The 26410-nt window shown below is 39.1% G+C and overlaps 2 protein-coding genes across 3 annotated transcripts in view; both read left to right on the plus strand.

Moving 5' to 3' along the window:
* ift122 (intraflagellar transport 122 homolog (Chlamydomonas)) overlaps positions 1 to 21729 on the plus strand; it is a 39868-nt gene extending 18139 nt beyond the window's left edge. The window contains exons 14-29 of one of the 2 annotated variants that reach the window (XM_060881892.1): positions 689 to 886; positions 1035 to 1175; positions 1394 to 1447; positions 3500 to 3661; positions 4266 to 4432; positions 5979 to 6150; positions 7812 to 7914; positions 11045 to 11185; positions 11586 to 11683; positions 13120 to 13220; positions 15684 to 15849; positions 18809 to 18920; positions 19080 to 19208; positions 19788 to 19864; positions 20895 to 21059; positions 21288 to 21728. In XM_060881892.1, the coding sequence (XP_060737875.1) occupies positions 689 to 886; positions 1035 to 1175; positions 1394 to 1447; positions 3500 to 3661; positions 4266 to 4432; positions 5979 to 6150; positions 7812 to 7914; positions 11045 to 11185; positions 11586 to 11683; positions 13120 to 13220; positions 15684 to 15849; positions 18809 to 18920; positions 19080 to 19208; positions 19788 to 19864; positions 20895 to 21059; positions 21288 to 21374 (2073 nt within the window). In that variant the 3' untranslated portion in view covers positions 21375 to 21728. Of the gene's footprint in view, positions 1 to 688; positions 887 to 1034; positions 1176 to 1393; positions 1448 to 3499; positions 3662 to 4265; positions 4433 to 5978; positions 6151 to 7811; positions 7915 to 11044; positions 11186 to 11585; positions 11684 to 13119; positions 13221 to 15683; positions 15850 to 18808; positions 18921 to 19079; positions 19209 to 19787; positions 19865 to 20894; positions 21060 to 21287 lie in introns of both variants that reach the window. The other variant, XM_060881891.1, reaches the window with a different exon arrangement.
* An 89-nt stretch (positions 21730 to 21818) lies between these two features.
* Positions 21819 to 26364, plus strand: LOC132853876 (rhodopsin-like). The gene is made up of 5 exons (XM_060881899.1): positions 21819 to 22759; positions 22963 to 23131; positions 23523 to 23688; positions 23992 to 24231; positions 25624 to 26364. The coding sequence occupies exons 1-5, from the start codon at positions 22399 to 22401 to the stop codon at positions 25750 to 25752; spliced, it is 1065 nt and encodes a 354-aa protein (XP_060737882.1). The 5' UTR covers positions 21819 to 22398; the 3' UTR covers positions 25753 to 26364.
* Positions 26365 to 26410: the final 46 nt, after the last annotated feature.

Here is a 26410-nt window from a genome sequence, read left to right on the forward strand (position 1 = left end):
TCCTGCTCTCACAAAGAAGAATTTATTCTTGACACCTAAGAGGGAATTTATAAAGAATAGCTTGGGTATGTGTATGTCTTAAGCTTTAGTCACCACAGTCATACAGGGAATGAACATAACCAAAAACATTTGAAATCATTTTTATTTATTTAGGAAACTATAGTCATGATTTTTTTGGGCATACAGTTTATAGACTACCTGTCATTCTCATTAGGTTATAATATCAAATAACAACATTTTGCACTTTCTGTTGATCCTGTTTCAATTTCTAGTCATTTTTTCTATACAGTATTAAGATAAGTGATATGACTCATAAATTGTAGTATAAGATTAAAGTGTCAGTTTGAGACATGGATCCAAAGCTATCATCATTTTGTGCCAGAAGAATGTCACAGAACTCTTCACTCGCAACACATTTTCTGTAAAGTCACAGAGATGTCTGTCCTGAAAGGTTTTATATGAACACCTTTAGATTTGGTGAAAAACAGCAGGTATTTTGGTGGAAAGAGGAAAATACTGGCATTGCCATTCCAGATGGAAATAAAATCATAGAGTAGTGAAAAGACAGAACTTTAATTACCTTACACTGAATGAGATGATAAGTCTCAATAAGTCTATATTCCCCTTTATCTAATTCTCACTTTATATTTTTAGTAACGTTCTGAATTTTGTACATATGTGTATTCAGGAGCCCAATGCAAACAGCGTGGCCTGGAACACACAGTGTGAGGACATGCTGTGCTTCTCAGGCAGCGGCTATCTAAACATCAAGGCAAGCAATTTTCCTGTGCATCAGCAGAAACTTCAGGGCTTCGTCGTGGGCTATAATGGCTCGAAGATCTTCTGCCTGCATGTTTACTCTATGGCTGCGGTGGAAGTGCCTCAGGTGTGTGAGAGTAGAAATGTGTGTTACCGTGGATGCTTCTTTTATAGATTTATATATCATGTAATACAGTGATAGTGAAATTTGCCTGTAAATAATATGGCAAATTTTAAATGTCAGTTTGTTAAAGGTGCCTTCCTCCTCTCCACAGTCAGCTCCCATGTATCAGTATCTGGAGAGACGGATGTTTAAGGAAGCTTATCAGATTGCGTGCCTGGGTGTGACAGACAGTGACTGGAGGGACCTGGCTACAGAAGCGCTGGAAGGACTGGACTTTGACACGGCCAAAAAGGTTTTTCTGTAAACACACAGACACCCCTTTAGATTTTAGGTTCTTACAAGAATATTGCATCACAAACTCCTGAAAGCAGCAGATGGTGCTTCCTGATGCTAGTTGAGAATTTAGGCACCTCTTATAATCCCCAAAGAGAAATCAATCACTATTCACAGAAACACTATTCAACTCTTTCCAAATTTATGAATGTCCAAATCTGTCTTGCCGCTCTCTAGGCGTTTATCAGGGTCCGAGACCTGCGCTACCTTGAGCTCATCAACAGCATTGAGGTAAGTTCTGTAGAATTGCACTACATCGCTATTAAATGTTGATTCATTTTCTATAATTGTAGCTCTTACAGTAGTTCCCTCATACACACACTTTCAAATCCAAACATGGATAACTATGTTATGTTACTAGGCATTTCCTGTATATTCGAGTATCTACTTTATTTCCATATTACATCATTTCCAAAAAAAGATTTACACAGATTTACTTCAGCTTTTAAATTAGTTTTTCAGTCGGCCAAAATTTTACATACAGTTTGTTAGAATTTAGTAGCATGCCTTTTAATTGTGTAACACTGAAGGTTGCCTTCCGTAAGTTTCTCACAATGCTGCATGTACCTTCCTCCTGACAGAAACTGTAAGTCAGGTCAGAGTTTTTGGCCTCCTTGCTCAGACATGCTTTTTCAGTTCAGTCCACATTTCCACTGGGATTCAGGTCAGGGCTTTGTGAGTTCGACTGCAAAACCTTTTTAGTTTGTTGACTTTAAGTTTAGAGATATGTTTAGAATTATTGTCTAGCTGGAAGCTACACTCATGACCGGGTTTTAACATTCTTCCTGATGTCTTGAAGTGTTGCTTTAGTATTTATAGATAAACCTCATTCCTATTTCCTGAAGTGCAACAGGAGGGTTTTTAGCAAAACCCTCCTTTAGCATGATGTTCACACCCCCATGCTTTACAGGTGCAATGGTGTTCTTCAGAAGCCTCACCTTTCTTTTCTAAGTACATAGTGATGATTTTGAAACAAAGAGGTCCAAGAGAACACTCTAAAAAGCTGGTGATCACCCTCTTGGACCTTTCGGAACAAAGTTTGTTCATCTGTGGGAGTTCATTTGTACCTCCTTCCTGAACAATGCAGTGTCTGTTTGATGCACATGGTACCTTCAGTTTGGAAAATGATTTTAGAGATGAACTGGACTTGTGGAGGTCCTCATTATTTTCACTCAGGGCTAAAAGGCACTGACTCTTAAAGAAGGTTCCCAATCAACTCTTAATTATGATAGATGACCAAGTAGACTTTTATAACTTTTATAATAAATCTGTCCATTTTTTAAATATCCTGGATTGTTTACACACCGAGTCAATATAAACTTTTGAGTTCTGATCCAGTGAATTACACCTGAAAGTATCTCTAGAATTGAGGGTTTTTTTAGCTGCTAAATACAGTGATAACAGGGTATAACTTTGCTTCACAACACACTGCATTTAGTATAACTGAAGAAAATACAGTTTGTCATTCATTAGGAAATAAAAGAGATTTAAAGGCTGGTAACAATAAGAGTACGGGGTGGTAACAGTAACACATATCGGGACATGTTTTATTCTGTACTTAAACAATTTTGTTTGCATTTCCCAAAAAGCGTTAGAGCTTTAGAAGAATCAGATTGAGCTTTGTGTGAACATTGAGTCATCCTTTCACATCTGAATGTATTTGTGTGGTTTTTGTGTACACGACGAGACCTTGCTAGCCTCCAGCTAACGGTTTGAAAAACGACTATCCTTTGTCTAGCAGAAATGCTTTTGATGTCATGTATGTTGTATAGAAAGAATGGATCATTACATTACAATGTTGTCTTAAAAGGTCTTAATCTATTCCTTTTTTATAGCAGTAGATTTGTGTGTGTGTGTGTTAGTTTCTCTCACAGAACCTAGCAGTACCATACGTATGTGTAGAATTTGTAGCAAGCATATACACAGATTATCTGGATTTTTTATTCTCAATTCTCTTTAGCCACAAGTAGGTTTTCAAAAATTCATAACATTTTTGATATCTGCTCTTTCAGCCACAATTTTGATCATACGAATGAATAAGAATAGAAATCGGACTCTATCCAAACGGCAAGGGTGAATACGAACTTTCGTTTCATGAGCTGCTTGCTCTTCTTCTATTTTTGTTCTGTTTATCATCGACCCATGAGAGAGCGAAAAATGTGTGCTTTCTGTTTGCGCGTGTGTGATTCATCATTTGCACAAACACATACTCGATTTACATTTCACTGTGCTACTTTTTTGTGCATGATCTAATCGGATTGTTTTTGTGTATATTTTATGCAGGAGAGGAAGAAGAGAGGTGAGAACAACAGCGATCTCTTTCAAGCTGACGTCTACGCATACCAGGGCAAATTCCACGAGGCCGCCAAACTGTATAAGAGAAGTGGCCATGACAACAGAGCGCTCAACATGTATACAGACCTGCGCATGTTTGAGTATGCCAAGGTGTGTGTGTGTATGTGTATGTGTGTGTGTGTGTGTGTGTATGTGTGTGTGTGTGTGTGTGTGTAGGTTTACATTCGTATTTAACCATATGTTCAGACGTTAGCTGCAGTTTTTGTCCTTTTCTTTTTTGGTCAGTGTGTAAGCTGAAACCCCTGTGCTACTGTCTGTATTCACTTTCTTTTCTAGAAGTTCTTCTGTGTGTACCTTTTGACATTCTGCCATTTGTGTATTTGTGTGTGTGTGCGTGTGTGTGGGGCCCCTGCACTTCAGTCTTATTTTCTGTGAAGGAAGACAGACCTGTTCTAATTGTGGTACTGCTCTCTTTTCTAAGCTCCCCCACTTCAGTAGACCCTTGAGCTCCAGATGAATAAAACAAATAATTAAGACTGCTTCAAGTACTTTAGGTTCATTTCAGTTTATAATATTTTTTGTAGTCCTGATGCGTGCCTCGAATCTAGTGTGATTGTATATATGTATGTGTTGGTTTATGTGAAAGAGCATGAGAAGAGAAATTTTTGAGTTCTTCATTTGATCTGTTGAACTTGGAAATGTTCATTTGGTTTGTTTTTGTGAAGTGAAAGTTTTACGTATGTGTGTCGTGCAGGACTTTCTGGCTTCGGCAGACCCTAAAGACACAAAGCTGCTGATGAAGAAGCAGGCAGACTGGGCTAAGAACAGTAAAGAGCCGCGTACTGCTGCCGACATGTACCTAAATGCAGGAGAGAACATGAAGGCCATCGAGATCATTGGAGAGCATGGCTGGGTGGACATGTAAGTCTCAAGCATCTAATTCCTGGTTAAAACACACACACACACACACACACACACACACACACACACAGCTTACATGAAGCCTAAAATGAAAATAAATACCTATTCAGTTCTTTTTCCTTCCTTATTTTTCTCCCTAATTTGGTCACCTGCCAATTCCCACCCACCAGCCAGCTCTCCTCAATCATACAACTGCTACCAGTCAGGGAGGGTGAGGTTTAGCACGATTTCTGTGAGGCACGTGAAGTCAGTCTTTATTTTTTTTTTCCCCAAAACTTCTTCTTTTGGCACATGACACCAGTGATCTGACCTCTCCTGTTCTCCGGACCTGCCTGATCCATCCTGATGACTTCTCATCACTTGGAGGCGGCTCACTGCTGCTAAGGATAAATACACATACACAGTTTAGAGATACATGAGATTACTTGATAACACCACTTAGAAACCATAAAGATAGCTTACAGCTGCAATTGCCATAACGTTTTGTACTCCATCAGTGAACAGACTTCAGGTTAAAATTAGAATGAGTTTCCTAGTTACAAATTTTTACTTTTTTTAAACCATATTGACACAAATTATAGAAGGGTAATTATTTATAATCACACCCACATGGTGATGGGCTCTCTTTTGAATCTCAAAGTTTTTTGCTTGCTCGTTAGGGAAACATTTAATTAAAGCCCAAGTTCGCAGTCACCGTTGATTTGCTGTTGTCAGTGTGATTGACAGAGACCAAAAGAGAGAGCAGTACCTTTCCTTCCATCAAGAGAACATTCGCAAGTTCTCTCTCTTTTCTTCTGGTCTCTGATCTCTGTGGCCATTGACCGGATTCAAACTCATGATCAATTCTTTCAGATCATTTACAATATGAGAAGCATTTCTTGAAATATTCCAAAAAAAAGTATTGTGACTTAAACCACACTAACCCTGCCATTAGAAATCTCAAAACTTTTGAAAAACCTGCTTTGAATTTCAGAGAGATAAAAAAAGAGATCACCGTTTTCCCTGCTTCCTGCATGCGTATTTGAAATTGGAACTCTCTCCTGGCGCTGCCTCTTGAACATACATCACATTTTCACAAGCACTAGCTTAGTTTTGCCAAATAACCGCTTCAACTCAGCCATCCTAAACTCAGAGCTTACCTTCTACTTGCCTTCTACTGCATGTTTGTTCTTGTCTTTCTTACATTCTCATCTTTCCTTTGAGTTAGTCTTCTTTTGTCCCTCTTTCTCTCGCTCTGCTTTTGAAAGCAGAGCGGAATATTAAAGACTATAGCCTCACATCAAACAGATAATAACAACGTGGAGGACAACATATAATTAAACCACTGGCAAGAAAAGAGGAAAACAATAAAAGTGGAACTAATTTCATGGATCGTTGCCCGCACATAATGTGGAAAATGAACCTCCATTGTTTGAGCAACTCTCCTATTATATTATTGCTATCTTTATATCAGATAAGCAAAGTTCATCTTGAATCAAACAACTCCCTCTCCCTCCCTGTTTCTCTCTTTATTTTTTCTTTTTTACCTCTTCCTCTCTTTCTGCAGGTTGATAGATTTGGCACGGAAGCTCGATAAAGCGGAGCGCGAGCCGTTGGCCAGGTGCGCTGAATTCTTCCAAAAGTTGAATCACCATGGATACGCGGCTGAGACCTACACCAAAATGGGCGACCTGAAAGCCTTGGTGCAGCTACATGTAGAGGCCAGACACTGGGATGAGGTGTGTGTGGGTGGACGGGTGACAGCTGGTCCAATAAATTTCTCTTTGTCAGTCGCCAAATGTGTTTCATAACATGTTGTTTGAATTTCTAGTTTTGCTGTGGTACAATTATGTGCTGCTTACAAACGACTTAACTGATAATTAACTGACTTACATTCTAATTAACCACTGCTTTTACACACGTGTCTAAAGGTTTCCAAAATAGAATGTTCTCAAATGTTGTGCTCTGATGAAACTGAATTTTAATATATATAGGATAATAAATTGCCTTATATTACTCTTGAATCTGATTGGTTCAAAGGTGTTTTTAAAAATGATCGTTTCTGAGGCAATAACCAAAAGTGGACTTCTCACATAAACAGATTTTTAAAAGCTCATATAATCGTTAATATTTGTTAAAGCGTTCTGTGTGGAGACATTTATTTATCTTATTTTTGAAAGAAATCTCCAGTGTCATTAACAGTAATCATATAGCGACTAAGCTAAGTTCTATATAGATAATAGATATATTATCTATTAATTAATAGATATATTATTATAATAATAGATATAGATAGTTCTATAAGAACTATATAACGACTCTCGGCAACAAAGCGACCGGAAATCATTAATTTTCTGGCATCATGAGCAACAGCAACCTTTGGTGACTAAATACGGGTGTGTCCAGTGATGCGACAAAGCTAAGAAATGTTTATTAAAATATAGAGTGACTCGTGCAGTGACTACCAATGGGGTGAAAGCAGTGAAGACATTGCATGTGATCTGTGGCAATATACATACACCGGTGAATCTTATTTTATTTTACAAATGCTTTCCTTCCAGAATGTTTCCTTTGAGAGACAAGAAATCAGATTTGTTGTCAATTCAAATGCTAGTTGTGCTACCGACTGATCAACGTTATTTCTATGGCAACCAGTAGCAGAAACACTTACTGCCGGCTTAATAGTAAAATCTCTGCATGTGTGAACGTAGCTTAAGCTGTAACTGTTTTGTGAGATGGAACCTGGAAAGTCTGCAGGATGTAAGTTTGTGGGTTGTCTGTAAGCAGTGTAACGACACGAAAAAGTCTCTTCACTTCTAATTAATGTGACAAGCTGCATTTTTTTGTAGTAACTTGAAGAGTGGCTGGTGAGGGAATTACTGCCTATAGCTTTTTTGACAAAAATGATTACAGACTTTTTTGTTAACAGATAACAGACTTTTTTTGTGAAATAAATGTAACCTATAACAATAAATGAACACTAATGTGCCACTAATATAAAGATTGTAATCGTTGGCAGTTTGCTTTGTGGAATTAGGAATAAAACACACTTCAAGACACCTTAATAGCCTAGAAGCGTCATTACACCATCATCCTCATTAAAATGCCTGGATCTGTAGAAATGCAAATTGGAAAAGCTCCCTATGCTCTCCATGATCTCCATTTAGTACACCAGCATGTGTTTGCATGTGTAATTCCAGTATCTAAACATTTTTTATTGTTAGTATTCTCAGAAAGTTATTTATTTTATCAATTAACAAGCATAGGACATTGTTTCTGTGGCTAAAGTTTAAAGGCATCACATAACTACCTACTGAAAAAAATTGCAAAGAACCTATTTTGTGTTACCAGAACAGGCAATAAAAAGTAATTAACTCGTGTTTTTACCATTGCACCACAGGCTTTTTCTCTTGTCGAGAAGCATCCTCAGTACAAGGACGATGTGTATGTTCCGTACGCACAGTGGCTTGCTGAGAACGACCGTTTCGAGGAGGCCCAGAAAGGTGAGTCAACTGCTTCCACTTGTTTCTTGCAGACAGCGGCTTTTTTCCACATCTTTTATAGCCTATTCAGCAAGTGCTGTGGATTATAATTACATGTCCACATTACATTCAGAAAAAAAAAAGAGACCGTGTGTGGGAGCTTTGGAAGTCCTCTCTTTCCTATATTGTTGGAGACAGAAATGTGAATTGTTCTATGCTGCACTGATTATCTTTCTGGTCATAATCCACCATTGTGCTTCGGCTGATTATAATTGGCAGCGGGAGATGCTGTACAAGCCCAACGAAGCAGAGATGTCTTCAGACTAAACACCACACACACTCAATTTCATTAACCCAGGAATTCTTCTCCTCAGCTGCTCAGGACCACCTCCTGTGTTTATCACAGACTCTCCTCTAAACCACTGGAGCTGAGCCTCACTCCAGCCATGTCAAATCTCTCGTGATAAATGACTGACTAAAGCACCTCGAACCAAAATGCAGCTAATGGATCCTGACCCTTAAAAAAGGCTTCCTACATGGGGCCATGGCAGGGGTCGCGTTGCTGTAAAGCTGTGTTTCATTAAGGCTTGAGATAGCAAGGAGGGAACTCGGTGCTCAATCCTGCTCGTGTTTCTAAGTGCGACTCTGTTTGACATCCGCTAATAGCCTCTCATTTTCTCTGTGAACTGAGTTGCAGCAGAGATTAGGCTTTAAGAGTGGAGGTACGTACAACTTGTGTGCATTAAGTACAAATTGCTTTTGGCGTGTGGGTGAGGTAGAGAGGTCTGGCCCGCTTCCCTGCGTGTGTAACGCTTGGCAGCTGGGAAGAGAAGAGCAGTAAGGAGGAATTTATTACTTCCATATCCAAACTCTAGGGAAGTCTTTGGTCAAATATGAATGTCATTCCAGATAATTGACTAAATCCCTTTTTAGACTGATTAATGAAGGGTATTATGTCCAAAGATTGATGGCAGGATCGACCAGCACAGCTTCTCTGCTTGAGGTTGTGAAATTAATGATCGTGTGATTTGAGTTTTTAAGTGGCTTCTAAGTCTATAGAAGCCACTTCTACAGACAGTTTGTCAAATTAAAGCTGACGCCTAAAGCTAAACAGCTTGACTATCAGCTCAGGCTGGATTTAAATAAGTAGCCACATGCTAGTATCAAAAATGACACGAGATATGATGTATAGTTATAGCAAAGTGGATTTTGTCCCGAATCTGGTAAAATTGCTTGTTTTTTAATGCTTTTTTTAGTTTCATACACACAAATGAACTAGCACCGGTGCTTCTTTTTGAGGAATTCACATTTTAATTTAATTTAATGTCAGCTTGGCCTTTTGTCACTAATTGGCAAATAAAGAGTGAAAGATTTTGCTTAGCACTTTCATGCATAACTGACACTTATTTAGTCTCATCCTTTGAACTGCTCTTTCAAGTTATTTTGTATTGATTTCTTTTCCCTCCAGCTAATATAATGAGCCTTGAATTTGTTTTGTCTGGTTCTCCAGCAGTTTTGATTAAAGGCCAAGTAGACACAAGTACTTAGAATAAACTGAAGTAAATTTAAAGTTAACATAAACCACATGGATAACCGTTTTTTTTTTTGTTTGTTTACAATCTTTTTATCTTCTTTAAGGATATTTGCCAGGCTTTGCTTAAATCTTATTTGCATTGAATGATTTCTGACGTCATTAGATAAAATTAATATAAATTACTTTATAAACCCCTTGAATTCTGTACATCATTGTAGAACTGTATAAATACCAAGTAAAACATGGTCAAATATTTTATCATATATCGTACCATAGCAGATTCTGTGATATTCAAAAAGAATATCCAAATTGTGGCTCCTGAGCAGCCAAACAGAACAGTCTGGATTCCAAACAATCTGGAGATCACAAATACTAATCATAGGAGCCCAGGAGATCAAAACTGGCTGCTCATACTATTGACATTTTGGTCTGAGACTTTGAAAATCCATTTTCTCCAAATTATTTTCATTTTTGTCACAAACTGTACATATACAGAAAACTGAAACCTTATTCAAGAACATAAACAGAATCATTTGTGATTTTTGTTTACAAAATGTCAAATTTCCCTTGAGTCTATTCTATTTAACCAGGTGTTCAAATGATCCTGAAACATGGATCTAACATGTGGACATACCAAATACTACAATCTATTTCTAAGCTTCAACTTTTCACCTCAGTGATCGCTGCTAATATAATTTGCAATGAAAGAAATTGTAATTAATTGGCAAAAAATTTCACTAGTTCTTCTCAGATGTTGGACGCACTGTAGCTCTGAGAATACCTACAGAAATCCTGTTTATGTTGAGATACTAAGAAAAATATAAAATTGTATTTATTAGTAAAACACAAAACTATCTATTCAAAGATTTTGAGTGTTCGGTACAGATTATTTCGGCTTTTTTTGTCAAGTTTATTTTATCACCTGGGTGCCTTGGGGGCAGAACTTTTATGCATGCCTTCTATATGTCGAGGGATGGTGTGGCAAGTTGAGCTCTTCTTCTGGCTCAAATTGAAGTGATGAGTGATTAGGAGTGATGAGGATGGACAGGATTAGAAAGGAGCACATCAGCGGGACAGCTCAGGTTGGCTGTTTTGGGAACAAGGTCAGAGAGGCTAGATTGAGATGGTTTGGACATGAACAGAGGGAGGTTATATTGGTAGAAGGATGTTGGAGCTGGCAGGTATGAGGTCAAGAGGAAGGCCAAAAAGGAGATATATGGATGTGTTTAACGAGGACAGGAAGGTAAGTGGTGCGAGAGTAGAGAATACCAAGGAAAGAGTAAGGTAGAAACGGATGATTTGTTCAGATGATTCGCTCCTAACAGGGGAAAATCCGAAAGAAAAAGAAGAAGACGACAGAGTTGGAAGTGTGGAACATGCGTTCATCAAGGTCAGTGTTTCAGATCAGCTGTGGAGAGCTCCAGGAAGCTAGTTCAGGGACTGCAGCAAAGGGCGACTGCATGTAAGGGATGACCTGCAATGACATTCCATAAAATTTCACCAGAATAAATGCTGAATATATATATGCTTAGTTTTTTTATTACCGTACTTTACCTAACTGCTTGCTAATATCTAATGATTTCACTTCTTGTTTTTTTTCCTCACTTTGTTTACCAGCTTTCCACAAGGCTGGCCGGCAAGCAGAGGCTGTCAAGGTTTTGGAGCAGCTTACCCACAATGCTGTTGTGGAGAGCAGATTCAACGATGCCTCATACTACTACTGGATGCTGTCCATGCAGTGTCTGGATATAGCATGGGGTGTGTGTGTGTGTGTGTGTGCGTGTGTGTGCGTGTGCGTGTGTGTGCGTGTGTGTGTGTGCGTGTGTGTGTGTGCGTGTGTGTGTGTGCGTGTGTGTGCGTGTGTGTGTGTGCGTGTGTGTGTGTGCGTGTGTGTGTGTGCGCGTGTGTGTGTGTGCGTGTGTGTGTGTGTGTGCGTGTGTGTGTGTGCGTGTGTGTGCGCGTGTGTGTGCGCGTGTGCGTGCGTGTGTGTGTGCGTGTGCGCGTGCGCGCGTTCGTGCGTGCGCGCGTGCGCGTGTGCGTGCGTGCGCGTGTGTGTTCAACTAAACATCATTCACCAGTGGTTTTTCTACGTATGTCTGTTTGCCTTTCTTTCAAAATGTCTTGTGTATGTTTCCGCTTGTGTTATTTATTTCCAAAGATAATGAGGAGAAGAGGGAGGAGATGTTAAAGAAGTTCCACAGTTTTCAGCATTTGGCTGAGCTCTACCATGTCTACCACTCCATTCATCGCTACATGGTGATTCTCCTTCTCCAAACCCCTTTATCATCTGCTGCAAATGAATTTCCTCAAAAATTTAAAACCACCTCTGTGATTTTATTTAGTTATATTTTGTAACTTTTTTTGAGTGGGTTATTAATGTGTTCCAGCCTGATCATAATAAACTCAAGTTTAGCACAAACTACAGCTTGTATTCCAAGATTACATCAAAGCCGTCGTGACTCAAAAACACATTTGTTTCTTTTTTGTTATCCCTTCATCTCCACACTAGTTTCATTTGGATTATTCTATTTTATTTTTAAATACAACATAATTTAGGGTTTTCCTTTTATATAACATATTGTTTTTAGGGACCATCTAAGTTGGAAAACTTGATAATATTTTATAGACTGCCTTTCATAAGTATTGGCCTCCTTGACCTATTCTACATTTTGCATTATTACAACCTGGAACTAAAATGGACTTCTGTATCACAATGCTAGAAAAAATAGACCATAGAACAGGAAATCAATCAGGAAAGGTATCGGTTAGTTTAGGTATTGAAAAAAAATAGCTCATGCTTTGAACATTTTGCAGAACACCATTAAATATGTGAATAAAAATAGAAAGATATGGCAAAACTGCATTTCTGCCTAGAGGACGAAATCCACCAAAAGTCAGTGGTTGGTTAAGGAGTGTATTAGTTAGAGAAGCAACCACTGAACTCTATTCATGAATATTTATGCAGTCATAATATTTATTCTCTATTTTATAAATAATTTTGTTAAAGTACTATGCTGTATGTTAATGTTTTATGTAGTCTTGGCAAATCCTAACTGTCATGCAGATACATCCAGATTTTGTTCTAACTTTGGAGTGAGTCATTGCTTACACCACACATGGCAACACAGCATCATGTCTCTAAAATGATTTGATTCTTTAAATGAATGACTCATCTTGTTTTTGAAAGGATTTCCCTTTGCCAGCATTGCCTTATTTCCACTTGTGTAGTCTTTTGGAAAGTGCAACTGGTAAAAAAAAAAAAAAGGAAATTTTAAATCGAATAATATCTCTCACTAACCATTTTCCGGAAATGCTCAGTGTCATATTAATGAGAAATCCAGCATAGAATTAGATGTTTTTGGCAGCTCTAGTTTACTGCATAAGTGATTGAACTCATTTATCCAGTTATTGAGTTGGTGCTGTATATTCATTATTCCTGTGAGAAGTTAACACTGTGGGTTGTCATATGGATGATGGCATAGACATTGTTAGTGCAGTTATAATGTTGTCTTTGTGCAAGCAGAACAGAGCTGTGGAGATGATTTTTATTATGAAGGATTAAATAGTACAGTATAGGGAAAAAAAGATAAATGCGTACATATGGAAATTGCATGTTTGGTATCGGTGAAAGATGTGTTTTATCAGCACAGAGCAACTCCAATTGCTTAAAACTTTGTGTGTCTTTGTTTCAGGTCGAGCCCTTCAGTTCAAACATGCCCGAGACTCTTTTCAACCTCTCGAGATTCCTTTTCCACAACTTGACCAAAGATATTCCTCTGGGCATCTCCAAAGTGTATCCTTTATCAAAACACATGTACAGATCGAGCAGCCCTGAACGTCTGCAGGGTGCTTGATCATGTACCGACCTTTTAATAAGTGCTCACTTGAATCAAGGATATTCAAGTATTTTGAATACGCTCTACTCTTTTCTGTATGTGTATGTCTGTGTGTGTGTGAGAGAGTGAGAGAGTTGATTAAGTCATGAACTGAATGCATATTAACTCTTCTCACATCACCTTTAGATTTAAGAATTCTGATGAAGTGATACTGTATAAGTGATGAAACCCTTCAGGAAAGTGCGTCTCTTTTACCCAGTTTGAATCAAAGTGACAGAGGAAGAGTGTGTGTAAGCAGGCAAGCGTGACGGTGTGAAGGCTAAAGATGAATTTAGATCTACAATTTTTTGCCACTATAATTTAATTGGCATTTGGACCTGTCTTCAATATCTCACTTTTCTCTGTCTCATTCACACATCCTCTCTCTTCTATCTGTCATTATCCCTGATGCACATCCTCTACTGTATGTGCCTCTCTCTCTCTCTCTCTCTCTCTCTCTCTCTCTCTCTCTCTCTCTCTCTCTCATTTATTGATGTCTTCCAGTTCTTTTCTCCTGAGTTACCAGATGTTCATGACGCCGAGAGAATGAACATATGGCTGCTGCTCCCTATTTGACAATGTAGAGAAAGAGAGACACGATTTGAGAGAAAGTGGTACAGTGGGAAAAGAGGTATGAAAGAAAAAGCTTGTACTCCCTTCACGGTCCTACCCCGAGTATGTGAGTGGCATGAAGCAAATTAATTACCGAAAGAGATTTTAGAAATGTCAACTCTTTTTTTTTTTTTTTTTTTTTACGGCCTTTCATTTAGATGGCAGGATTTTGGCCTAATACACCTCTACCAGGACTTTTCACACACTGCCTATCAAGTAGTCTCAGAACAAGAAGATACAGTCACTAGGTACTTTAATAGCAACATCTGTACTCTTGCTCATTCATGCAATTATCCAACCAAAGTTTTCCATACTTCAGCCATTTAGTTTGGGTGAGTCTGAGCCCACTGTAGCCTCAGATTCCTGTTCTCGGCTGACAGGAGTGGAACCTGAAGTGGTCTCCTGCTGTTGTAGCCAGTCTACATCAAAGTTTGATAAAGTGTACTCTAAGATGCTTTTTTTGCTCACCGATGAATACTCAGTCATCGCTGCTCATCTGGAACTTCAATGCCATGGTTAAATTCACTGAGATCACTTCCCCCCCATTCTGATGTTTGCTGTGAATATTAACTCTAGCGTATGTATCATCTTGTATATGCACTGCCAAATATGCAAAGCTCTGCTGCCACATAATTGGCTGATTGTGTAATTGTATAGAACAGATGTGCAGGTGTTTCTAATAAAGTGGCCAGAGATTTTAGAAAATATGGTGGGCTGTTTCTTAAAAAAGGAATTCCGACCATCTGTTTGCATCAGTAAATGTGACAGGAATTAGAAACGTAATTGAAATGTACTTAAAAGAGACTATGGGACTATGGGACAGTAGCAACAGAATAATATATGATGCAGAAGGGCCTCCAAAGATTGTACCATTTTATTTTGGTCCATGCTTTTCTTGCCTACCAAAATATATCTTTTTTTAATTTGGTAAATTATAATGGTAAAAAGACTAGAAAATTGAATGTTTTTCTAATTTCAGTAATTGCTAATATATATTTTGAGTTATTGTTATCGCTGTCCTGTTGACACCCCTCTTCCTAAATGTTCAGTGGTTTAGCCCGAGTCATGGTAGGTGGGCTACTAATGTCTTTGACAATGAAGCAGACCAAACACTAAGATTGAAAGGAAAATAAACCAGTGAACAACAAAATGTAGAAAAATGTATATTACCCAGTTTTGTTTTTTTTTAAAGTAAACTTGCAGTGTGTCTTACGTAATAATTGAGAAGATTATGGTGCTGAAAAATACACAATCTATTACAAATTGTGGTATTTTCAAGATTCCTCTTCCCTCCACCATCTAGAATTAAACAGTGTGTCTGTAAACTGCATTTGGGAAGTAGGCTGTAAATTATATGTCCATCATATACAGTCGAAACAATAGCTTTAGTGTCATACCGTGTTACCTAGGAAACCTAGCAAAAATGGTTTAACACACTTTCTTCTGAATAACATTTCTTCTTTTAGGTGGGTTTTCAGTGTTCATTTACAGGATATGAGCTTGTGTGCATTTTCTATACCTATAAGAAAAATCCTGTGTAGCCAGCTGTAAATTAAGGATAGCAGGAGACTGACATAATTTACATATTGCTCACTGATCCCATTTACAGTTTTACATTTCTGCTTTTATCCTCTTTTATAATGGTTAACTTTATGACTGATATGAATGTTTAGAAGGATCTATATGGCAGAAATTGGGCATTAGCATTGATTTGTTGTGTGGGTGTGAAATGCTGTGATTGGTGCTTTGATCCTTAACGGACAGGACAGCTATACTCTGTATGCATTAGCAAAACAAAGTAAGGCACTGGGGGCCTATAAGGTGGCACGGCATGCCTTTGAGAAGCTCCAGGGCCTGAAGATCCCAACTCAATTCCAGGAGAGCATGGAGCTCAGCTCACTCACTGTCTGCTCTAAACCTTACCGTGATAGCGAGGTGTGTGTGTGTGTGTGCTCTTAATATCAGGTGCTCTAACTATATAATTCACATTATTTAAGATCCCATGTGTACCAAAATGTTTCATATTCCTCAAATTGCTATTGTGTCAAAGCAGATCTGATCAATTAGCACATTCTTTATTATGACATTATAAAATCATGTTTTATATATTTTTTGTAATTAATTATAGATAAATGAAACGTGACCTAGCGTGTGTCCTTAAATGTTACATTACATACAAGTAGTTCTTAGTAGACTCTGTGGCTAAATCTCAATTAATACACTGATGAGCCATAACATTAAAACCACCTGCCTGAAACAGCTCGGACCCATCAAGGCATTGAAATCCACAATACATGTAAAGGTTTGCTGTGGTATCTGGTACCAAGATGTAAGCAAAAGATTACATTTACATTTACATTTACAGCATTTGGCAGACGCCCTTATCCAGAGCGACGTACATAAGTGCTTAAATCTCTAACATTGAATACATTAATGCAGGCTCACCAAGTTACATACTTAAGATACCATGAGTTTAAAACATTTGTTCAAAGTTACAATGAAAAAGTGTCAAAGGTGTTTTTTTTTTTTTTTAAATGCGAAAGATAAGGAAAGAAGTGCTAGTTGAAGTGTTTCATGAATTAGTAGGTCTTCAACCGCCGCTTGAAAATAGCCAGTGACTCAGCTGTCCGGACCTCTAGGGGAAGTTCATTCCACCACCTTGGTGCCAGTACAGAGAAGAGTCTTGTAGTATACTTGCCTCTTACCCTGAGAGATGGTGGAACCAGTCGAGCAGTGCTGGTAGATCGGAGGGTGCGGGGTGCAGTGCGAGGAGTGATGAGGGCGTTGAGGTAAGAGGGAGCTGGTCCATTTTTGGCTTTGTAGGCCAGCATCAGTGTTTTGAATCTGATGCGTGCAGCTACGGGAAGCCAGTGGAGGGATCGCAGCAGCGGGGTGGTATGCGAGAACTTTGGCAGGTTGAAAACAAGCCGGGCAGCTGCATTTTGGATCATTTGTAGAGGGCGGATTGTGTTCATAGGTAGACCTGCCAGCAGTGCATTGCAGTAATCCAGTCTAGAAATGACAAGAGACTGAACAAGTACCTGAGCAGCCTGTGTGGACAGAAATGGCCGAATCCTTCTAATGTTGTAAAGAAGAAACCGACAGGAGCGAGTCACATTAGCAACATGAGAGGAAAAGGACAGTTGATTGTCCATGGTTACCCCAAGGTTGCGAGCTGTGGCTGAAGGGGAGATCAGATCGTTGTGCAAGGATATAGCAAGATCATGACCTGGGGATGAATCACCTTGGATGAACAGCAGCTCAGTTTTGCTAGGATTAAGCTTTAACTGATGAGCAGTCATCCATGATGAAATTTCTGCCAGACATGCAGAGATCCGGTCAGAAGCTGTGGCATCTGCGGGTGGGAAAGAGAAGATAAGTTGTGTATCATCAGCATAGCAGTGGTAAGAGAACCCATGTGAGGAAATAACTTCACCAAGAGAGTGAGTATACAGGGAGAAAAGAAGAGGACCAAGTACTGAGCCTTGTGGAACACCAGTGGAGAGTCTGCGTGGAGCAGATGTCACTCCCCTCCATGTTACCTGATATGAGCGTCCTTCCAGGTAGGAAGCAAACCATTCCCAAGCTGATCCGCAAATCCCAAGACTCCTGAGGGTGGCTAAGAGAGTCTTGTGGTTGACCGTATCAAACGCTGCTGAAAGGTCAAGGAGGATAAGGACGGATGACAGTTTGGCTGATCCAGCAGCATGTAGTTTCTCAGAGACATCCAAAAGGGCTGTCTCTGTGGAATGAGCTGCTTTAAAGCCAGACTGGTTGGGGTCTTGGAGGTTGTTCTGTGAGAGATAGACAGACAGTTGATTAAAGACAATGCGTTCAAGAATTTTTGAAAGAAACGAGAGAAGTGATACCGGTCTGTAGTTACTGATGTCTGATGGATCCAGAGCAGGCTTCTTTAGGATGGGAATAACACTTGCTCTCTTGAAAGTAGTTGGTACCTGACCAGATGCTATGGATCTATTGGCGATAGTGGTAATGAAGGGCAGAAGGTCTTGCGAGATGGTCTGGAGCATAGTGGAAGGGAGTGGATCCAATGGGCAGGTGGTAGGATTGCAAGACTGGATGAGTTGTAGAATCTCTTCTGCTGCTACAGTTGAGAAATGCGACAACAAAGGTGTAGGGGAGTCCATACTCTGAGATGTAAGTGCAGTCGGGGCTGAAGTGAAGGTCCGGCAGATTTCCTCAATCTTCTCCTGGTAGAAAGAAGCAAAGTCTTCTGCAGTCAGGGAGGATGAAGAGATCCTTTAATTCCTATAGTTGGTGAAATGGGGCCTCCCTGGATCAAACTTTTTTCTGGCACATCCCATAGATGCATGATCAGACTGAAATATGGGTAATTTGGAGGCAACACCTTCCACTCTTTGTCATGTTCCTCAGGCCATCCCTCAACAATAGCAGGGAAATTTATCCTGCTGAAAAAGCCTAATGCCATTAGGGAATATGGTTGCCATTAAGGGGTGGCTTTGAGCTGCAACTAAGATTAGGTTGGTGCTACACATTAAAGTAACATCCGCATGAACCCAGGACTCAATGTTTTCAGCAGAACATTGCCCAGAGCATCTCACTGCCTCTACAGGCTAATCACTGCATACTGGGAAAACCCCACAAGGCATAACGTTTTGGAAACGTTTTTGCCTAATATATCATGATAAGATAGGTGTACTGTTATTCACCTTGCCTGTCAGTGGTTATAATGTTGTGGCTCATCAGTGTGTGTATTGCCATAATACAGTATATATATTTTTTTTATAATTTTACCTTGCTTATAATAACTTCTGTACCTGTGTGTTTATTGCCATAATACAGTATATAATAATTTTGCCTTGCTTATATTAACTTCTGCATCTGTATGTATGTGTGTGTTTATATTTTTCAGGATTTAATTCCAATGTGTTATCGCTGTTCCACCCACAACCCACTGCTGAACAACCAGGGCAATGTCTGCATCAACTGCAGGCAACCGTTTATTTACTCTGCCTCCTCTTATGGTAAGTGACCAGCATATGCCTCTCAATCAAAGCAAGGGGCCGTTCCCAAATTCTTTAATATTTAAATGGATCACTTTATACTTTTGAATCCTTATGGAATAGGATTAGATTTGTTGTATAGACACTAAATAAATTGTGTTTGTGTGTCCGTGTCTTTAGAAGTCCTTCCTCTGGTGGAGTTCTATCTAGAGGAGGGGATCACCGATGAGGAAGCAGTGTCTCTGATTGACCTGGAAGTTCCTCGAGCGGAAAAGAAGACAACCCGCTGGCAGGAGATGAACAGAGGAGGTAACATTTTACTGCACACATACACACGCACGCACACACACACACACACACACACACACACACACACGTATATTGAGTATTTAAATAAGTAGTATGCAAAAGGGCGTATGCACGGTTATAGCTAAGTGAATTAGAATCCCTGGCGCTGGATTAGCTCTGCTTAGGCACTCTTCCCTAAGTAGAATGAAGGACATCAAATGTGACACTTAAATTCACTTGAATTACAATAACGTGATGTGGTTCCTCAAGTATGTTAAGGGACATTTTAAATAAAATTCTACAGTTTAGGCTTTTAAATAACCCACATATTCTATGGGGATTAAAGTTTCTTCATATTTACAGTGCCTTATTACGTCCTTTACAACACACTTTTTTACCATCCATATGCAAAGATGAGCAGAGAATGTGCTGTACAATCTTTATAATTTTGTATGAAACAGAGCAAGGGAGAATATAGCAAAGTGTGAAGATGAGCAGGTTTAGGACAATGTGTCAAACCATTTGAAACTATGAAAGGGATGGCAGCCAAAAGTCTTGTGTGTACTCTTGCAGCTCACTGTAACTGTGTGTTTGTTGCAGATAGTCAGTTGCTAAGGCTGGATGATGATGTGGAACATTCTGAAGAAGATCCCTTCATGTCCAAGCTAAGTTTTGAGGTGAGAGAAAGATTTACAGATTCACAGTGAGAGAGATAAATGTGTATAAACCTTTATTTGATCTTCACATAGCATATATTCTCAAGGTTAATGAACAATCCTTCTTCACTATCAGCGTATAATGCAATGCGAGTATCTGTATCAGTAGCGTGCTCCAAATATTCATCCCTCTTTCCCTCCTTTTTACTTTCCTTTCCTGTCCTGTCCTGACCTACCTTTACTTTTACCTTTCACCTTTCACCGTCCTGCCCTGTCCTGACAATTTTCCTTTACCGTTACCTTACACTGTCCTGTCCTGTCCTGTCCTGTCCTTTACCTGTCCTTACCTTACCCTTTATCTTTACTTTTCACCGTCCTGTCCTGTCCTGACATTTACCTTTACTTTTACCTTTCCCTGTCCTGTCCCGTCCTGTCCCGTCCCGTCCTTTACCTTTTCCTGTCCTGTACTGTCTTGTCCTCTGACGAGACCCCTGAAAAACACTGTGAAATAAAATCCTGTGGAAGAAGTAATAGAAATGTCAGCGTTTTCAGCATGGTGTGTAAATTCTGGCTCGGACAGTTCCTCAGCCTCAGCTACATCACTTGAATTTAGAATTGGTTCATGAATCTTGATGAATGTTGTTTTTTATTTGGGGTTTTTAAATCCCACAGTTATTATTTTTGTTTGTACCTGTGAACTTTTTTTGGTTCTGCATCCCATAATAAACAAGCTGCTTGCCTAATTTAAACCACCATGGCCCTGACCAGGCAGTTACTAAGGATGAATGAATAAAGACTGTAAGAATGCATTGCACAGCATGTTTGTCCTGCAAGCTTTATATCTGACTGCCACATGAAACCAAAAAAAAAAATCTTGCACATGCAAGTTTAACATTCCCAATCTACACCTCAACATTCAACCAGATGTCCTGTAAACATTTCTGCCAAAAACAGAATAGTGTGCCTGGTGTTCCTATCCGGTCTCTGTATCTATTCTGTTACATCTCTACTTTACTACTGTCTGTGTGTCTGAATATCGTGTGCCTTACAGCAGGGGGGCAGTGAGTTTGTTCCAGTTGTGGTCAGTCGTGCAGTGTTGAGCTCCATGTCAAGAAGAGATGTTTTGATTAAGCGCTGGCCCAGGCCTCTGCGGTGGCAGTACTATCGCTCTCTACTGCCTGATGTCAGCATTACCATGTGTCCCACTTGCTTTCAGGTATATACACACACACACACACACACACACACACACAGTGTTTGTATTTTTTGTTTTTTACTTTTACCACAGGGGTCGGTCAGTAAAAGAGCAAATTAGATCAATCTGTCAGAATTGCTTTTTTTTCCTTTGTTCACCACACAATATTTAGTTCACTTCCTGTTTCTTATTCATTTTTCTCCTTTTGTTCTTCACTATGATTCTGCCCTTCCTCTGGTTCTCCAACAGATGTTCCACAGTGAGGACTACGAACTATTGGTTCTCCAGCATAACTGTTGTCCTTATTGTCGCAGACCCATCGATGAGCCCAACTAGTGCAAACGGACTCAGAGCATTATAAGTGTGTATTTATAGGGTCTATGGATTAGCCTGAGCTGAATGACTATGAGCCTTCACTGGAGATTTGTATCATGGTAGCATTAACGTGGCGATGATCCTCAAGCCTCAAGAAAAGCGCCACCTCAGCCGATAGCTCTGATAGGATTAAAAAGATCAGGATACTCAGCCAGTGAAAGGCGATTACAGCATTTGGAAATGGCTGGAGTGTGCAAGATGATGCTAACAAACCTTTACAGGGATATTATTTTTTATTTCCAAGAAAATCATAGATGCATCTCTAAAACTTGATACTAATTTTACTTTAGTCATGGGCTATAATGATCAATAATAATAATAGACAATAATAATAATAATAATAATAATAATAATAATAATAATAAGAAGAAGAAGAAGAAGAAGAAGAAGAAGAAGAAAAATAAGAAGAAACTATAATATTCCATATATTTTATTGTGGTACCAAGAATGTTTTTTTTTATATAGTTACTGTAATATTTTCATAATTTAAAACATTTTTTCAATAAATGTTTTTTAAAAATATACATATGCTTAATGTTAGTTATTTAAGAAATTCAGAATTTTGTAATTTTATAATTGTAGTAGGCCTAGAATGGAAAATGTGTAGTTATTTATTTGCTCTGAATATTTGGTGGAAAAAAAATAATAATAATAATGACAGAAAGAACAAAATGTAGAAGAATATAAGCAAATCTTCAAACTCTGTCTTCTGTCCTTGAGTGTATCTTAAGGATTAGTCACTTTCTTTCTGACCTTGCGGCCTATTTTACCAAATTACACTAATCTCCCACTTTCAGTGAGGTTAATCCCTCAGGAGGGCGGCATATAAGAGAGCTGCTGAGTGTCCTGTGGAGTTGATTACTTGTTCTTAACAACTGACCCTTTCTCCACATTATCTACAATTCAAGGATTTTTTTTTTCTTGTTTGCTATTTTTGTCTGTTTTTGTTTTCCGTCTGTTTTTGTTTTGAGTTGTTGCAGTCATCATGAACGGGACGGAGGGTCCAAACTTCTATGTGCCGATGTCTAACAAGACAGGCTTGGTGCGGAGCCCTTTTGAGGAGCCTCAGTACTACCTCGCTGAGCCGTGGAAGTATTCTCTGCTAGCCGCCTACATGCTTTTCCTCATGATCACGGCCTTCCCGATCAACTTCCTCACGCTTTACATCACAGTGAAACACAAGAAACTCCGCACACCGCTTAACTACATTCTTCTGAACCTGGCTGTTGCCGGTTTGTTCATGGTCTTCGGAGGCTTCACGGTCACTTTCTTCACTGCCCTGCATGGCTATTTTGTCCTGGGTGTAACTGGGTGCAATATTGAGGGCTTTTTCGCCACCATGGGAGGTGAGTTAATTGTGAGAAGTATACACTAGTTGGGTTTGAGTCAATGTATGGTGTCAAATATTATGTTTAATTTTAATAAAGAGTTTTTTGAAGGTATTATCTTATGTAAAAGCATATGGATTACCTATAGAGTAAAATGTAGTACTGCAAGCTTCTACATATTTAAGTTTATATTAAGACATATTTTTTTTTTTCTTCAATAGGAGAGATTGGCCTGTGGTCCTTGGTAGTTTTGGCTATTGAGCGCTACATTGTGGTGTGTAAGCCGGTGTCCTCATTTCGTTTCGGAGATAAACACGCCATCATTGGAGTTGGCTTCACTTGGATCATGGCCCTCACCTGTGCCGGCCCACCTCTGTTTGGTTGGTCCAGGTATGAAAGTTATTTCATCATAGTTCACGAACTCTACATGAACTGACTTGGCTTTTGTTACACATCCTGTTTTGCTGCTTATCCAGTCCTATTACATGCATTTATATTGATTATTCAGCTAAAGACCCAAAAACTAGCTACATTTCCATGAGACATTAATTCAGAAAGGGGAACATTGTCCTTTTAAAAGACTGAAACCTTAGAAATTTGAGTTGATTCCCCTTAATATAATGTGATCAGTATGTTAAGAGCATCATAATAATAGTTTAATCGTAAATAAAATCGTAAATAAATAGTTTAATCGTAAAAATCGTTTCTTGCATTATGCGCTGTGTTTTGTGTTTTGCATTCAGAAACCTTTCTGTGTCTGTGTGTACTTTTGCTCATGCAGGTATATTCCAGAAGGGATGCAGTGTTCATGTGGAATAGATTACTACACCCCAAAGCCTGAATACAACAACATATCATTTGTCATCTACATGTTCATCCTCCATTTTTCCATTCCGCTCCTGATCATCTTCTTCTGCTACAGCCGCCTTCTCTGCACTGTTCGCGCGGTGAGAATCAATCACTCACACACTCACACACTCACACACTCACACACTCACACACACACACACATACACACACACACATCCTTCTGATTGCAAGGTCCCATATTGATAGACACACATTTTAGCCACACATTTGTGCATAGTTAAACTACAACAACAAGGCTCTTGTGATTATGAGACGAATCAATTATTTGTCTGTCTATCAATATATCTATCCTCATCTAAGCTATCACCAGGAACCACAAATTAAAACCATTCAGTCCATAGTGAATGCTGCTCAGGTCCCACTATGCGCTGTTTTGCCAGGCTGCAGCTCAGCAGCAGGAGTCGGAGAGCACTCAGAGGGCAGAGAAAGAGGTCACCCGAATTGTGGTCGTTATGGTGATTGCATTCCTGGTATGCTGGTTGCCGTATGCCAGCGTTGCATGGTACATATTCGCCAACCAAGGCTCTGAGTTCGGACCCGTTTTCATGACCGTGCCAGCTTTCTTCGCCAAGAGTTCGGCCTTTTACAACCCCGTCATTTACATCTTCCTCAATAGACAGGTACGACAGCACAAGCAGGAAGTTTGATTGGAACAGTGTTCTTTTTACTTTTACTTTTCCCTAAGATTGCCTTTATGTTCTCATAGTGTTCCTGTACAGGCACTAGAATTTGTGTTTAGATTACTGCTTATAGAGATAGGCTAACGGTGCAAAGAGTCTTGAAGGAACGTTCTTTTATTCAGTGGCAAGGAAAAGGTACTACTTACTACTCTTATTTCTGAGAGTATACACAACATTTCAGTGTCAAACTACTTCTTTGTGTATCATTTTGGTACTTGTGTATATAGATAATGTATCTGGTACTTATCTGGAGAACATCTGGTAAAAAAGGATTCTAGCTTAATGTAGCTATAATGAACAATCCAGTGATTTGGAAGATGTTCATAGTAGTCTGTTTACACGTTTGAATCGAAAAGAATGGGTTTTTAATGCATTTCTATAGTCTATAGCTGATGTGTGACTACCACAGTATTAACTAATTATGTTTTATATTTATGTATTTTATGAAGACAGAAATTCTTTTGACCAAAACAATAAAGTAGTCTTTTTTATTTAGGCTAATGTCTACCCTCAGCTTACTTTGATAGGTGTAATTTTCTCACGCAAGGAACATCACATTGTGATTAAAGTGTTAGATAGCAGTGTTAGGTGTGTTACAGTGAAGACATAAGAGTGATCAGATAGCAGTTGTTGAAATGCCAAAACACAAATCATCATAACACAGAAGAGCTCTTACGCAGTCTGTACTGAAGACAGTGGACAAAGTTAAAATGTTTAAATGAACTAATACAAATACAGTTAGTAAAACAGAACTCACTATTTGAATGAGTGATTTATTACCTCGCTGATCTTGGACATGGACATTTGAGACATTTCCAATTTTATACTTACAGTAGAAGTTTAACATTAGTCAGTGATGTTGTTTTCCATGAGTAACGTAGGTTATAGGAGTAGAAGTAGAAAATGTTCAAATTTGACCACAGGATTTTCACAGGCCACTACACATAATGTAAAACCGCTCTATAATAATCTAAAAATATTATAATGAGTCAGGCGAGAGAAGCGAAAACTGGAGCAACAAAAGTCATTCCACTTGTTTACGCTGTCCTTTAGGTTTTCTGGTGAACTTATGATCAGGCTCACATGACTATATTAGTAATTCATAACCACCAACTTTTTTTTTTCTGGAAGTACATATCAAACACATGACTCAATAAGCTGTGCATGTGTAGGGTAGACAATCAAGTGCATTTGCTTCATGCTTCAGACACCACAAAGAATAAGAATAAATATGGCGCTAATTCATGCATTCATTAGTTAGCAATTAACATTTCATCATGTTTTTCCACCTTTTTTCTTATAATACTAGTGCTATTATATTCCATTTTATAGTTCAGGAACTACATGATGGTCACCCTGTGCTGTGGAAAGAACCCGCTTGATGAAGATGAGACCAGCACCACGTCCTCTGCGAAGACCCAGACCTCTGTGGTCACGTCAAGCCAGGTAGCCCCTGCCTGAACCTGTGACCACTGACCCTCTCGACTGAACACCATCAGTGAAGTAGCCACCTGTACGACCTTTAAAAGGCTGATTGTCAGTTCTCCTCTTTACGTTTATGGTTAGTCTCCTGATATCAGTTACTTCTATACAGTTTGTTAATGGAATCCTGTTGTGCTGTTGTAATATGCACACTGGAGCATGACATGTCATCTAATGTAGCTTTTAATGGGAACATGTTCAGCAGAGCTTTGATACTTTTCATTTGTTTTCATTATTATTCACCCCCCCCCATAACGTAGTCATTCATTACGCTTATTAAAAAGTTATTACATACATCTGTAGTTTATGCTTTTAGCATGAACTTTTATAGTGAGGCCCTGCTTTTAATCCATTACTCACTGCGTGTTGTGGTGTGTGACGAGTGAATGATGCGATGAATGGGGAAGAACACCAGACAGATGTGAGTCATGAAAAACATCTGGAGGCACAGTATCAGGGATGTCACGTTCAACCTTTGGGATTCTATTTGTGTTTGGTTCATGCGGTTCGTTGTTACTGGAAGTGTTAGGATGTGAGCATTATCGTGTGAATTGTCGTGCAATGTGAAATAATAAAATTAAGGAGAAGAAAGCTGTTTTGTCCATTTTTGTGTTCCCGGCATTAATACACTGCGAAT

The sequence above is a fragment of the Tachysurus vachellii genome, chromosome 11 (genome assembly GCF_030014155.1).
Source record: "Tachysurus vachellii isolate PV-2020 chromosome 11, HZAU_Pvac_v1, whole genome shotgun sequence".
In the NCBI taxonomy this organism is placed as follows: Eukaryota; Metazoa; Chordata; class Actinopteri; order Siluriformes; family Bagridae; genus Tachysurus; species Tachysurus vachellii.